Source organism: Somniosus microcephalus, unplaced genomic scaffold (assembly GCF_052327205.1).
Source record: "Somniosus microcephalus isolate GS21.2 unplaced genomic scaffold, FLI_Smic_1.0 unresolved_chr2, whole genome shotgun sequence".
Classification (NCBI taxonomy): domain Eukaryota; kingdom Metazoa; phylum Chordata; class Chondrichthyes; order Squaliformes; family Somniosidae; genus Somniosus; species Somniosus microcephalus.
The window spans coordinates 74,231,327-74,246,215 of record NW_028225180.1 but is presented as its reverse complement, the minus strand read 5'-3'; the positions used below and the strand labels follow the sequence as shown (position 1 = coordinate 74,246,215).

General features: G+C 54.8%; 1 protein-coding gene across 1 annotated transcript in view; it reads right to left on the bottom strand.

The window, feature by feature from the left end:
• Positions 1 to 14,889, bottom strand: part of atg2a (autophagy related 2A) — a 158,954-nt gene that overhangs the window by 39,925 nt on the left and 104,140 nt on the right. The window contains exons 24-26 of the mRNA XM_085975696.1: positions 14,081 to 14,275; positions 6,858 to 6,984; positions 6,057 to 6,259 (exon numbers count right to left, since the gene is read on the bottom strand). Coding sequence (XP_085831822.1) covers positions 6,057 to 6,259; positions 6,858 to 6,984; positions 14,081 to 14,275 — 525 coding nt within the window. The remainder of the gene's footprint in view (positions 1 to 6,056; positions 6,260 to 6,857; positions 6,985 to 14,080; positions 14,276 to 14,889) is intronic.

Here is a 14,889-nt window from a genome sequence, read left to right as displayed (position 1 = left end):
ATTGTCTAAGGCTGACCAAGTCTGTTCGCAACCTCGGTGTCATATCTGGTCACGAATTGAGCTTCCTACCTCATATCAGTTCTGTCACTAAGACTGCCCATTTGCACCTTCATAATATCGCCCACCTCCGCCCTTACCTCAACATATCCACTGTTGAAACTCTCAGCCATGCCTTTATCACCTCTAGACTTGACTATTCCAATGCATTTCAACTTGAGTCCATCCAAAACTCTGCCGCCCGTGTCGTAACTCGCACCGAGTCCTGTTCACCCATCTCCCCTGTGCTCGCTGTCCTACATTGGCTCCCAGTTAAGCAACACCTCGATTTTAAAATTCTCATACTCGTTTTCAAATCCCTCCATGGCCCTCGCCCCATCCCATCTCTGTAACCTCCTCCAGCCCTATAATCCCCCTAAACCTCTGCGCGCCACTTATTCTGGACTTTTGAACATCCCCGATTTTAATCGCTCCACCATTGGCGGCCGTGCCTTCAGCTGCCTGGGTCCTAAGCGCTGGAATTCCCTCCCTAAATGTCTCTGCCTCTCTACTTCTCTTTCCTCCTTTAAAACGCTCCTCAAAATCTACCTCTTCGACCAGGTTTTTGGTCTAAGATGGAAGAGTTCTCTGGTAATCCTCTATGGTTCTACGGATGGCTGTGGGAAAAGGAAAGTGTCTTTTGATACAATACATGGTTCTATTCTGCAATCAGGGCTGATACATTGTGGAGTAAAGTGAATTTTACGCTGCATCTAACCGTGCAGTTAAATCTAATCTAACAGTTTGAAGGAGCGAGAGCTGGAGAGACAGTTTGAAGGAGCGAGAGCTGGAGAGACAGTTTGAAGGAGCGAGAGCTGGAGAGATAGTTTGAAGGAGCGAGAGCTGGAGAGGACAGTTTGAAGGAGCAGAGCTGGAGAGACAGTCTGAAGGAGCGAGAGCTGGAGAGACAGTCTGAAGGAGCGAGAGCTGGAGAGACAGTCTGAAGGAGCGAGAGCTGGAGAGACAGTCTGAAGGAGCGAGAGCTGGAGAGACAGTCTGAAGGAGCAGAGCTGGAGAGACAGTTTGAAGGAGCGATAGCTGGAGAGAGCAGTTTGAAGGAGCAGAGCTGGAGAGACAGTTTGAAGGAGCGAGAGCTGGAGAGACAGTTTGAAGGAGCGAGAGCTGGAGAGACAGTTTGAAGGAGCAGAGCTGGAGAGACAGTTTGAAGGAGCGAGAGCTGGAGAGACAGTCTGAAGGAGCGAGAGCTAGAGAGACAGTTTGAAGGAGCGAGAGCTGGAGAGGACAGTTTGAAGGAGCGAGAGCTGGAGAGGACAGTTTGAAGGAGCGAGAGCTGGAGAGACAGTTTGAAGGAGCGAGAGCTGGAGAGACAGTTTGAAGGAGCGAGAGCTGGAGAGACAGTTTGAAGGAGCGAGAGCTGGAGAGACAGTTTGAAGGCGCAGAGCTGGAGCGACAGTTTGAAGGAGCAGAGCTGGAGCGACAGTTTGAAGGAGCGAGAGCTGGAGAGACAGTTTGAAGGAGCGAGAGCTGGAGAGACAGTTTGAAGGAGCGAGAGCTGGAGAGACAGTTTGAAGGAGCGAGAGCTGGAGAGACAGTTTGAAGGCGCAGAGCTGGAGCGACAGTTTGAAGGAGTGAGAGCTGGAGAGACAGTTTGAAGGAGCGAGAGAGAGAGAGGGGAAACATCGAAAGAGACTGAGGGAGCACTTTATTTATTTAATTTTATTAATTAATTCATTAAATTTATTTCATTATAAGTTGTGAGTTCCTCACGATGCTCTCCCAGGGCGGCCACCCTGTAGCCAGAGATTATTCTAGAAGCCTGGGTAGAAATATCAATGTAATTACTGTAGAAATTACTTTTTTACATTATTGCTTGTTCATTTTATGTGCTGTCTTTTTTTATGTCTTTTATTTATTTTATGTCTGCTTTATTTATATTTAAAGTATGTATGCGTGTATATGTCGGTATGTGTTTTTTTGTGATGGCGCCGATGAAGATGGCTGCTGTCCTTGCGAGCTCCGTGCGTACCAGGCAGCTCAGTGTTCTTGCTGCTTGGTGCCCTCGGCTCGTCAGGAAAAAAGCATTTCACTGACTAGATTACACTTCTTGTATTTAGTTATGTGACCAATAAAATTGAAATTGAAATTGAAATTTGTCATCTGCCCTAACATCTCCTTATATGGCTCGGTGTCAAATTATGTTATTTTTGTTTGATAACACTCCTGTGAAGCGCTTGGGACGTTTTATTATGTTAAAGGCACTACAGGTACACTATCCCTTATCCGAAAGCCTCGGGACCAGCTGAGTTTCGGTTTTCGGAATTTTTCGGATTTCAGAAGGTATTATTATAAGACTGGGAAATTTGTATTTAATATAAATTTTAAAAGTTCAGGCTTCCTCTTGCGACTGTTCTGTGTCTCATTCCCCTTCCTGCTTCTCTGGAAAGCCGGATATCGGCTGACTCCTACTAAGCTGGCCCGCAAATCAGGTCGGGGACGGGTGGGTGGAGAAAAGAATATCGGACAGGCCGCGGTTCAGGTCGGGGGGGGGGGGGGGGTGGGGTCGGGGGGGTCTCGGGGGGGTCCGGGGGGGGGGTCTGGGGTCGGGGAGAGAAAAGAATATCGGACGGGCCACGGTTCGGGTCGGGTCGGGAGAAAAGAATATCGGACGGGCCGCTGCAGCTATCAGACGGGCCGCTGTATTGTTGTGTTCACTCTCCTGGTACCCTCCTTCACACTGCCCGGCTCGGCCTGCAATCTCCTACCCAGGAGGGAACTCTGTGACCCTCTGCCCTGCTCAGCGTAAGTCGCGCGCCACTCTGGTCATGTCATGCGCACGACTTACGCTGAACGAAAAAACTTTCGGTTTTTAGAGGTTTTCGGAAGTTCGGATAAAGGATAGTCTACCTGTATTATAAATATATAAGTTGGTGTGATGTTGGAATCACAGCAGCCAATTTGTGCACAGCAAGATCCCACAAACAGCAATGTAATGATGACCAGATAATCTGTTTTAGTGATGCTGGTTGAGGGATAAATATTGACCCCAGGACACCGGGGAGAACTCCCCCTGCTCTTCTTCGAAATAGTGGCCGTGGGATCTTTTAAATCCACCCGAGAGGGCAGACAGGGCCTCGGTTTAACGTCTGATCTGAAAGACGGCACTATTGTACTCCCTCAGTGTTGCACCGGAGAGAGCAGAAAGGGTGTTACATGTCGTGTTGCTACAACTGGACTCTTGGTCCTGGGCTAGGGTCTCCGCTCCCGACCACGATCCAAGGTCTTCACTACTGGACAGCGTGCGGGGCTTTCAGCAGAGGCCACAGCCAGGCTCGACTGCGATGTGACCCAGCAACCAGCCGTGGCTCAGTCTGTATCTCTCTCTCTTCCCTGAGTCAGCAGGTCATGGGTTCGAGTCCCACTCCAGAAACTTGAGCCCCATAATCCAGGCCGACACTCCCGGTGCCAGTACTGAGGGAGTGCCGCACTGTCGGAGGGGAGGTACTGAGGGAGCGCCGCACTGTCGGAGGGGCAGTACTGAGGGAGCGTCGCACTGTCAGAGGGGCAGTACTGAGGGAGCGCCGCACTGTCGGAGGGGAGGTACTGAGGGAGTGCTGCACTGTCGGAGGGGCAGTACTGAGGGAGTGCCGCACTGTCGGAGGGGCAGTACTGAGGGAGCGCCGCACTGTCGGAGGGGCCGTACTGTGGGAGTGCTGCACTGTCGGAGGGGCAGTACTGAGGGAACGCCGCACCGTCGGAGGGGCAGTACTGAGGGAGCGCCGCACTGTCGGAGGGGCCGTACTGTGGGAGTGCTGCACTGTCGGAGGGGCAGTACTGAGGGAACGCCGCACCGTCGGAGGGGCAGTACTGAGGGAGCGCCGCACTGTCGGAGGGGCCGTACTGTGGGAGTGCCGCACTGTCGGAGGGGCCGTACTGTGGGAGTGCTGCACTGGCGGAGGGGCAGTACTGAGGGAACGCCGCACCGTCGGAGGGGCAGTACTGAGGGAGCGCCGCACTGTCGGAGGGGCCGTACTGTGGGAGTGCTGCACTGTCGGAGGGGCAGTACTGAGGGAACGCCGCACCGTCGGAGGGGCAGTACTGAGGGAGCGCCGCACTGTCGGAGGGGCCGTACTGTGGGAGTGCCGCACTGTCGGAGGGGCCGTACTGTGGGAGTGCTGCACTGGCGGAGGGGCAGTACTGAGGGAACGCCGCACCGTCGGAGGGGCAGTACTGAGGGAGCGCCGCACTGTCGGAGGGACCGTACTGTGGGAGTGCCGCACTGTCGGAGGGGCCGTACTGTGGGAGTGTTGCACTGTCGGAGGGGCCGTACTGTGGGAGTGCCGCACTGTCGGAGGGGCCGTACTGTGGGAGTGCCGCACTGTCAGAGGGGCAGTACTGAGGGAGTGCCGCACTGTCAGAGGGGCAGTACTGAGGGAGCGCCGCACTGTCGGAGGGGCAGTACTGAGGGGGTGCTGCACTGTTGGAGGTGCCGTCTTTCGGAGGCGACGTTAAACCGAGGCCCCGTCTACCCTCTCAGGTGAGCGTAAAAGATTCCATGGCACTATTGAAAGAAGAGCAGGGGAGCCCTCCCTGGTGTCCTTGACCAATATTTATCCCTCAACCAACATCACTCAAACAGATGATCTGGTCATTATCACATTGCTGTTTGTTGGAGCTTGCTATGCGCAAACTGGCTGCTGCGTTTCCTATATTACAACAGTGACCACACTTCAAAAAGTACCTCATTGGTTGTAAAGCGCTTTGGGAATGGTGAATGGTGCTATATAATTGCAAGAAATTCTTCTAACCGTTGGACCAAAGTAATTGGGCTTCCAATATTAGAAGCACAACTGTCCGTTGCCTGTGGCTCCCAACCCTCTATGAATTTTGATATTAAAATCTGGTGATTAAATGAATTTCTCTCAATAGCTCCCGCTCCAAATACATCAAGTCTACAGCACAGAAACAGGCCACTCGGCCCAACTGGTCCGTGCCGGTGTTTATGCTCCACACGAGCCTCCTCCCACCCCTCTTCATCTCACCCTATCAGCATATCCTTCTATTCCTTTCTCCCATGTGTTTATCTAACGTCCCCTTAAATGCATCTACGCTATTCGTCTCGACCACTCCCTGTGGTAGCGAGTTCCACATTCTCACCACTCTCTGGGTAAAGAAATTTCTCTTGAATTCCCTATTAGATTTATTAGTGACTATCTTATATTGAAGCAAGTAATTAGGAAGGCTAATGGCATGTTGGCCTTTATTGCAAGGGGTATGGAGTATAAAAGTAGGGAAGTTTTGACGCAACTTTACGGGGCGCTGGTGAGACCGCACCTGGAGTACTGCGTACAGTTGTGGTCTCCATATTTAAGGAAGGATATACTTGCATTGCAGGCAGTGCAGAGAAGGTTGATTCCTGGGATGAAGGGGTTGACGTATGATGAAAGGTTGAGCCTATACTCATTGGAGTTTAGAAGAATGAGGTGTGATCTTATTGAAACATATCAGATTCTGAGGGGGATTGACAGGGTGGATGCAGAGAGGATGTTTCCCCTCGTAGGGAATCTAGAACGAGGGGGCAGTTTCAGAATAAGGGGTCGCCCATTTAAGACGGAGATGAGGAGGAATTTCTTCTCTCAGAGGGTCGTGAATCTGTGGAATTCTCTACCCCGGAGAGCTGTGGAGGCGGAGTCAGTGAATATATTCAAGGTGGAGATTGACAGACATTTGAACTACGAGGGAGTCAAGGGGTATGGGGAGAGAGCGGGAAAGTGGAGTTGAGGCCAAGATTGGATCAGCCATGATCTTATTGAATGGTGGAGCAGGCTCGAGGGGCCGATTGGCCGACTCCTGCTCCTGTTCCTTATGTTCTTATTGATGGCCCCTAGTTCTGGTCTCCCCCACAAGTGGAAACATCTTCTCTGCGTCTGCCCTATCGAACCCCTTCATAATCCGAAAGACCTCTATTAACTCAGTTGGTTAAGTGTATTGCTCAGTGTTGTACTGAAGCGTCCCAGATCTATCCCCCCAGTCTGCGCAGTCTGGATTTCGGGCGGGCTCACCGGAATACCCATGCCTGGAGCGTCCAGTATGCAGAAGTCGTCGTTGTCAGTGGAGTCGCTCTCCGCTTCGCTGCCCTCGGAGGGATACACGTCCAGCTTGTCGAGGGCCGAGGGGGGCCGGGGAGGCTGCTTCTCCTGGTTGTTCTCGCCCGGGAAGAGGTAAACGGACACGGGGGAGTCCTGGCGGAGCAAGGGAACCCCACCTGCGGACAGGATGGCAGAGTTAGCAGAGGAACCGGGGGTGCAAAACCGCAAACACTAAAATCAAGAGCAGAAAACGCTTTCAAAGAGCTCTCCAATTAGTCCCACTCTCCCCATCTCTTTCCCCAGAGCCCTGCAAATCTTTCCCCTTCAATATTTATTCAGTCCCTTTTTTGAAAGTTAGTACTGAATCTGCTTCCACCGCCCTTTCAGACAGCGCATAACAACTCACAGCGTAAAAACAAATTCTCCAAATCACACACAAACTGGCTCACACACACACGCGCACTCACACAGGCACGCACACTCACTCACACAAACTAGCTCACTCGCTCACACACGCACGCACACTCACTCACACACAAACTGGCTCACTCACTCACACACTCACTCACTCACACACAAACTGGCTCACTCACACACGCGCACTCACACACAAACTGGCTCACTCGCTCACACACACGCACTCACACACAAACTGGCTCACACACACAGGCTCGCTCACACACACGCACTCACTCACACGCGCTCGTTCGCTGGCTCCTTCGCTCACACACACTCGCTCACAGGCCGTCCTGTTTTCGGCCTTGCTCCTTTTACCTGATCCATCAGCCGAGTCCCTGCGGTAGCGCTCGGTGTCGATGAGCGCGTCCGTCAGATCGCCCTGATTTATCTCGGCCGTTTCCGCTGGCAGGCGAGTCGGGAGAGCGGCCGCGGTCTCCGGTAGCTGGTGTGGAGCCAAAAGGAAAAGTGTTAGTTCAAAAACGGTCTGAAGATTCTGAAACCAGCGGCATTACAGTCCAAGTTCAGGCCCCAGGCGGCGTGGGTTACTCGGTGGAGATGTACGTTGAGTAGAGGACGGACTGTGAGCAGTCAATACATAACCGGCACCAACACTCCCAACAGGACTCCCTTCCCTTGAGAAAAAGCTTGGCTGCCCCGTGTCCTAACTCGCACTGAGTCCCGTTCACCCATCACCCCCTGTGCTCACTGCCCCGTGTCCTAACTCACACCGAGTCCCGTTCACCCATCACCCCCTGTGCTCACTGCCCCGTGTCCTAACTCGCACCGAGTCCCGTTCACCCATCACCCCCTGTGCTCACTGCCCCGTGTCCTAACTCGCACCGAGTCCCATTCACCCATCACCCCCTGTGCTCACTGCCCCGTGTCCTAACTCGCACCGAGTCCCGTTCACCCATCACCCCGTGCTCACTGCCCCGTGTCCTAACTCGCACCGAGTCCCGTTCACCCATCACCCCCTGTGCTCACTGCCCCGTGTCCTAACTCGCACCGAGTCCCGTTCACCCATCACCCCCTGTGCTCACTGCCCCGTGTCCTAACTCGCACTGAGTCCCGTTCACCCATCACCCCGTGCTCACTGCCCTGTGTCCTAACTCGCACCGAGTCCCGTTCACCCATCACCCCCTGTGCTCACTGCCCCGTGTCCTAACTCGCACCAAGTCCCGTTCACCCATCACCCCCTGTGCTCACTGCCCCGTGTCCTAACTCGCACTGAGTCCCGTTCACCCATCACCCCCTGTGCTCACTGCCCCGTGTCCTAACTCGCACCAAGTCCCGTTCACCCATCACCCCCTGTGCTCACTGCCCCCGTGTCCTAACTCGCACTGAGTCCCGTTCACCCATCACCCCCTGTGCTCACTGCCCCATGTCCTAACTCGCACCAAGTCCCGTTCACCCATCACCCCCTGTGCTCACTGCCCCGAGTCCTAACTCGCACCGAGTCCCGTTCACCCATCACCCCCTGTGCTCACTGCCCCCGTGTCCTAACTCGCACCGAGTCCCGTTCACCCATCACCCCCTGTGCTCGCTGACCTACATTGGCTCCCGGTCCGGCAACGCCTCGATTTCAAAATTCTCATCCTTGTTTACAAATCCCTCCGTGGCCCTCACCACCGCCCCCCCCCCCCTCCCATCTCTGTAATCTCCTCTGGCCCCACAAACCCCCCCCCACCCCACCCCTGAGATCTCCACGCTTCTCCAATTCTGGCCGCTTGACCATCCCCTGATTTCCATCGCTCCACCATTGGCGGCCGTGCCTTCAGCTGTCTGGACCCTAAGCTCTGGAATTCCCTCCCTAAACCTCTCCGCCTCTCTCTCCCCTCCTTTAAGACGCTCCTTAAAACCGACCTCTTTAACCAAGTTGGTTATGTCGTTAGGAATGCAAGTGGATGCTGAGGAAAAAAAGGAGTATAATAATGAAAACATCACTGTTATTTATTCCTGGGCATTTTCAAACTAAAAATATTTTGTTCACAATCAGCGAGTGCCTCAGATACTGTGGGGGTGGTTGGGTTGTGGGGAAATGAGCTACTGATCCTAATATAGCACAAAACGGCTGAATAAATATCAGTCGAGGATTGTCGAGCTCCCCAGCTAAGTCCGTCGGTGAATGACGGCACCTGGTGTGGTACTGAGGCCCGCTGACAGGTTCTGTGCTGCGTTGGTTGATTACAGGGGTGGCGGGTGTGTGGGTGAGGTCAGGAATTGGGTCAGCGGTGATGCCCCCTACAGTCGAATAGCCCCGGCAAAGTCCTGGAGATTAGCTAGCGGCCCTGGAGCCCCATAAGAGTCTGCGCCTTCTGGAGAGATGTGGGGAAAGGAGGGAAAACTAGGGACGCTGCCCCTGTATTAAGGGGTGGGGGGGGGGGGGGGGGGGGGGGGGGGGGGGGGGGGGGGGGGGAGAACCAGCCTAGGATCCTGCTCCTTATCTCAACTGGAAAGAGTCAAGATTCACTGCGCTGTGTCCTATTCTAACTCGCTCTGCGCCCCAGCACCTCAACTGTGCAACTCCTCACCTCCCACAATCTTCCCCCTCCTCCTTCAATCGACAGGTTTCTCTTTTTGCAAAGGAAAGAAAGAAAAGAAAGTGAAAGAGTCAAAGAGAGAGTCAAAGAGTAAAAGAGAAAGAGCGAGAGCGAGAGCGACACAGAGCCAGACACAGAGACACGGAGCCAGACACAGAGACACGGAGCCAGACACAGAGACACGGAGCCAGACACAGAGACACGGAGCCAGACACAGAGACACGGAGCCAGACAGAGACACAGAGCCAGACACAGAGACACGGAGCCAGACACAGAGACACGGAGCCAGACACAGAGACACGGAGCCAGACACAGAGACACAGAGACACGGAGCCAGACACAGAGACACAGAGCCACAGAGCCAGACACAGAGACACAGAGCCAGACACAGAGACACAGAGCCAGACAGAGACACAGAGCCAGACACAGAGACACAGAGCCAGACACAGAGACACAGAGCCAGACACAGAGACACAGAGCCAGACACAGAGACACAGAGCCAGACACAGAGACACAGAGCCAGACACAGAGACACAGAGCCAGACACAGAGACACAGAGCCAGACACAGAGCCAGACACAGAGACACAGAGCCAGACACAGAGACACAGAGCCAGACACAGAGACACAGAGCCAGACACAGAGACACAGAGCCAGACACAGAGACACAGAGCCAGACACAGAGACACAGAGCCAGACACAGAGACACAGAGCCAGACACAGAGACACAGAGCCAGACACAGAGACACTTGCATTTCTATAGCACCTTTCAGAACCTCAGGACGTCCCAAAGCACTTTACAGCCAATGAAGTACTTTTGAAGTGTGGTCACTGTTTGTAATGTAGGAAATGCGGCCCATCGTGCTGGTGCCGGCTCTTTGAAAGAGCTCTCCAATTACAGGAAACTCATCATCCGGCACCAACAGGACCGGCGTGGTGCCGGTTTATCAATAAGTCTGGATTACAGAGAGGTATAGTAAAAGGTACGAGGGCTCCGTACACAGCAACAAATCCAGGCTTCCCTGTTGCTTAGCAACATGTGCAGGAACTCCGGCCACAGAACAAGCGTCCCTGTTGCTTAGCAACAAGTGCACAAACCCCAGTTACACGGCCACAGATCCAGGAACTGCCACTAATATGAAGTAAAACTTACCTGAACCTACTCCTGAATTTTGCCGGTTAACAGATATTTCCGGTTATTTAGGTGCCGGTAAATCGAGAGTTTCCTGTAGTCTCACTCCCCCCTGCTCTTTCCCCAGAGCCCTGCAAATTTCTCCCCTTCAAGTATTTATCCAATTCCTTTTTGAAAGTTACTATTGAATCTGCTTCCACTGCCCTTTCAGGCAGCGTGTTCCAGATCACAACTCGCTGCATAAAAACATTTCTCCTCATCTCCCCCTCTGGTTCTTTTACCGATTATCCTCAATCTGTGCCCTCTGGTTACCGACCCTCTGCCACTGGAAACTGTTTCTCCTTGTTTGCTCTATCAAAACCCCTCAAAGGACAATTTACCCTCATCAGCTCTCAGTATCCTGCACTCTGGGTTGCACAGTTTAATAGTAACAATCAGCAAAGCAATATAGGCAAGGGGATTTTTTGTTTGCAAGTAAGCTGCCTGGTGTTGCTCAAAATGTCCCCTCTGTGAGTTCATCATTCAGGTCCAGCCCACAGCCTAGCATTTCACAGCTACTCAAAGCATCGGTGGCGACACGGGGGCTGCACGATCGTGCAAGATCTGCAACCCGCTAAAAAATAGAAGTACACACATACAAAGCTACAGCGTCAGCCACGGTTCAGTGGGTAGCACTCTCGCCTCTGAGTCAGAAGGTCATAGGTTGAAGTTTCAATCGAGACTTGAGCACAAAATCTAGGCTGACACTCCAGCGCCGCACTGTCGGAGGGTCAGTACTGAGGGAGCGCCGCAATGTCGGAGGGGGCAGTGCTGAGGGAGCGCCGCACTGTCGGAGGGTCAGTATTGAGGGAGCGCGGCACAGTCGGAGGGTCAGTACTGAGGGAGCACCGCACTGTCGGAGGGGCAGTACTGAGGGAGCGCCGCAATGTCGGAGGGGGCAGTACTGAGGGAGCGCCACACTGTCAGAGGTGCCATCTTTTGGATGAGACGTTAAACCGAGGGCCCCATCTGCCCCCTCAGGGTGGACGTACAGATCCCACGGCCACTATTGGAAGAAGAGCAGGGAGTTCTCCCGTGTCCCAGCCAATATATATCCCTCAACCAATTATACAGAAGATTTTAAAGGTCGTGAAAGGCACTCTATAAATGCAAGTCTTTCTTTCAAGTCTTTCAGAGGCGAGAGAGATACCCATTTAGCCACGGCTGACGCTATAAAAGGCAGTATTTTTGTAATATAATACTTTTTTTTTATTGGTGTGAGGCGGGGGAGGGGTGCTGGGACTTTCCCCGTATGTCGGTACTGCCGATAATGATTCCCTTGTTTCTGGCTTTGCTGCCTGAAGAGGACTCAGCATTCTGATGACAATGCCACGACAAAGGGCAGCTAATCACATTTATAAAGAGGGCAGAGGTCACCTCCACAGTTATCATGTTGGAATGTATGCGCGTTGGCGAAGGGGGGAGGGAATGGGAAATGGGAGGGGGGCAGCTGGAGTCACTGCGTCCGGTCCTGGGCACCGCACCTCAGCAAGGATATACTGGCTTCGGAGAGGGGGTGCAGCCCAGATTCACCAGAACGATACCGGGGGGCTAAAAGGGTTAAATTATGAGGAGAGCTTGCACAGACTGGGCTTGTATTCCCTCGAGTTTAGAAGATTAAGGGGTGATCTGATCGAGGTGACTATGACAGGGTGAGATGAAGCAAGGCTTGTGTGGAGCATAAACAAACACAGACCAGTCTGGCCGAGTGGCCCGTTTCTGTGGTGTAAATTCGACGTAATTCTATGTAAATTGCGGTGTCTCTTTCCAAAAACTGAGAGCGAGTCCTCCCCCAACCTCACGCTAATGACGCAGGATATTTTCAGACTTGCAGCATGGCTTGTCAAAAGCCGAGTTAATACGCACAGTCGTGGTTACAAAGGGCGAGTACAGTGGTGGGAGAGGGGTTCCCTTTCCCCTTGCGTTGGGCAGAGTTTTGGGTCGGTCTCGGTTGGTCTGAGACTTGAGCTCCAGTCTCAGACCCCCCACCGGGCCGCCGGCTCCTGTCTAGGCCCTTCTCCCTTAAAAAGACTTGCGTTTTACACGGCGCCTTTCAGCGCCTCAGGACGTCTCAAAGGGCTTTACAGCCAATGTAGTCACTGTTGTAATGTAGGAAACGCGGCAGCCAAGTTGCGCACAGCAAGCTCCCACAAACAGCAATGTGATAATGACCAGATCATGTTTTTACTGATGTTGATTGAGGGAAAAATATTGGCCCCAGGACACCGGGGAGAACTCCCCCTGCTCTTCTTCCAATAGTGGCCACGGGATCTTTTACGTCCACCTGAGAGGGCAGACGGGACCTCGGTTTAATGTCTCATCTGAAAGACAGCACATCCGACAGTGCGGCGCTTCCACAGTACTGCCCCTCCGACAGTGCGGTGCTCCCTCAGTACTGCTCCTCCGACAGTGCGGCGCTCCCTCAGTACTGCCCTTCCGACAGTGCGGCTCTCCCTCAGTACTGCCCCACCGACAGCGCGGCGCTCCCTCAGTACTGCCCCTACCGACAGCACGGCGCTCCCTCAGTACCGCCCCTCCGGCAGTGCGGCGCTCCCTCAGTACTGCTCCTCCGACAGTGCGGCGCTCCCTCAGTACTGCCCCTTCCGACAGTGCGGCTCTCCCTCAGTACTGCCCCACCGACAGCACGGCGCTCCCTCAGTACTGCCCCTCTGACAGTGCGGCGCTCCCCTCAGTACTGGCGCCTCCGACAGTGCGGCGCTCCACTCAGTACTGCCCCTCCGACAGTGCGGTGCTCCCTCAGTACTGCCCCCTCCGACAGTGCGGCGCTCCCTCAGTACTGCCCTTCCGACAGTGCGGCTCTCCCCTCAGTACTGCCCCACCGACAGCGCGGCGCTCCCTCAGTACTGCCCCTCCGACAGCACGGCGCTCCCTCAGTACCCGCCCCTCCGGCAGTGCGGCGCTCCCTCAGTACTGCTCCTCCGACAGTGCGGCGCTCCCTCAGTACTGCCCTTCCGACAGTGCGGCTCTCCCTCAGTACTGCCCCACCGACAGCGCGGCGCTCCTCAGTACTGCCCCTCTGACAGTGCGGCGCTCCCCTCAGTACTGGCCCTCCGACAGTGCGGCGCTCCCTCAGTACTGCCCCTCCGGACAGTGCGGTGCTCCCTCAGTACTGCCCCTCCGACAAGTGCGGGCGCTTCCACAGTACTGCCCCTCCGACAGTGCGGTGCTCCCTCAGTACTGCTCCTCGACAGTGCGGCGCTTCCGCAGTACTGCTCCTCCGACAGTGCGGCGCTCCCTCAGTACTGCCCCTCTGACAGTGCGGCGCTCCCTCAGTACTGCCCCTCCGACAGTGCGGCGCTCCCTCAGTACTGCCCCTCTGACAGCGCGGCGCTTCCCTCAGTACTGCCCTTCCGACAGTGCGGCTCTCCCTCAGTACTGCCCCACCGACAGCGCGGGCGCTCCCTCAGTACTGCCCCCTCCGACAGCGCGTCGCTCCCTCAGTACTGCCCCTCCGACAGTGCGGTGCTCCCTCAGTACTGCCCCTCTGACAGAGCGGCGCTCCCTCAGTACTGGCCCTCCGACAGTGCGGAGTTCCCTCAGTACTGCCCCTCCGACAGTGCGGCGCTCCCTCAGAACTGCCCCTCCGACAGTGCAGCGCTCCCTCAGTACTGGCATCGGGAGTGTCAACCTGGCTTATGGGCTCAAGTCTTTGGAGTGTGACTCGAACCCCGCGACCTTCTGATTGGGAGGCGAGGGTGCTGCACACTGAGCCCCGGTCAATGCCCGACGCAGAATCCCGGGCGTCAAAATAGTGAGACAAACAGCGGGGGGGGGGGGGGGGGGGGGGGAAGGAAGAAGAAGTCAGTACCTGCAGCTTCTGGCCGGCGATCTCGGTCGGGCTGTCCTGCTTCGGCGGAGGGTGGAGGTCGCCGCTGTTCACCACGTACTGGATCAGGTTTACCAGCGTGGCACAGGAGTCAGCGCAGGTGTGGACGTGGACCACATTGTTGGAGCAGCGCAGCTCAAACAGCGGCTGCGTCTGGAGGAAGACATGCGTCGCACGTTAAGAGACTCTTGGGGTCGCCGACTCCAGCGTTCTCCCTGGCCAATTCCTCCTCTCCTGCACCCTCTTCACCCAACCCCCCCTGACATGAATCTCGTCATTCATGTGGAAATGACTTATGAAATGATACTGGGCGGTCCTGCTGGTGGCGCTGTCCAGGGAGAGTATAAATACTCGTGCATGGGCCCAGCTTGCTCAGGACATTCTTTAACAGGAACTAGTGAAGGACACAACTAGACCTCCATGTTGTAAAACAGTTGATTAAAGCCTTGTTTAATACTCAGACCAAGTGCCTCGTAGTTTTCTTACGTCACCCCCCACCCACCCAGCAGCTCGTCCAGCAGCACCGTCTCGAGAAAGATGAACGTCGCTCGGAAGAGCCTCGCTACGTTCGTCCTTGCAGGTTATAGCATTCTGCCCTCCGTGACCGCTCTCACCCAGCAGCTTGGACGTGAGGTGGTCTCCCGTCGACGCTCATTCCAGCCAGCGGGAGGACCTGGACCAGTACAACTTCCGATACTGGTTGACACAAGTGCCAGGAGCTCCGGTGGCCACTGCTGCTGGGATTAGCCCAGCGCCCCCCTCCCCTCAAATGGTTTCTGCCCCCCCCCCTC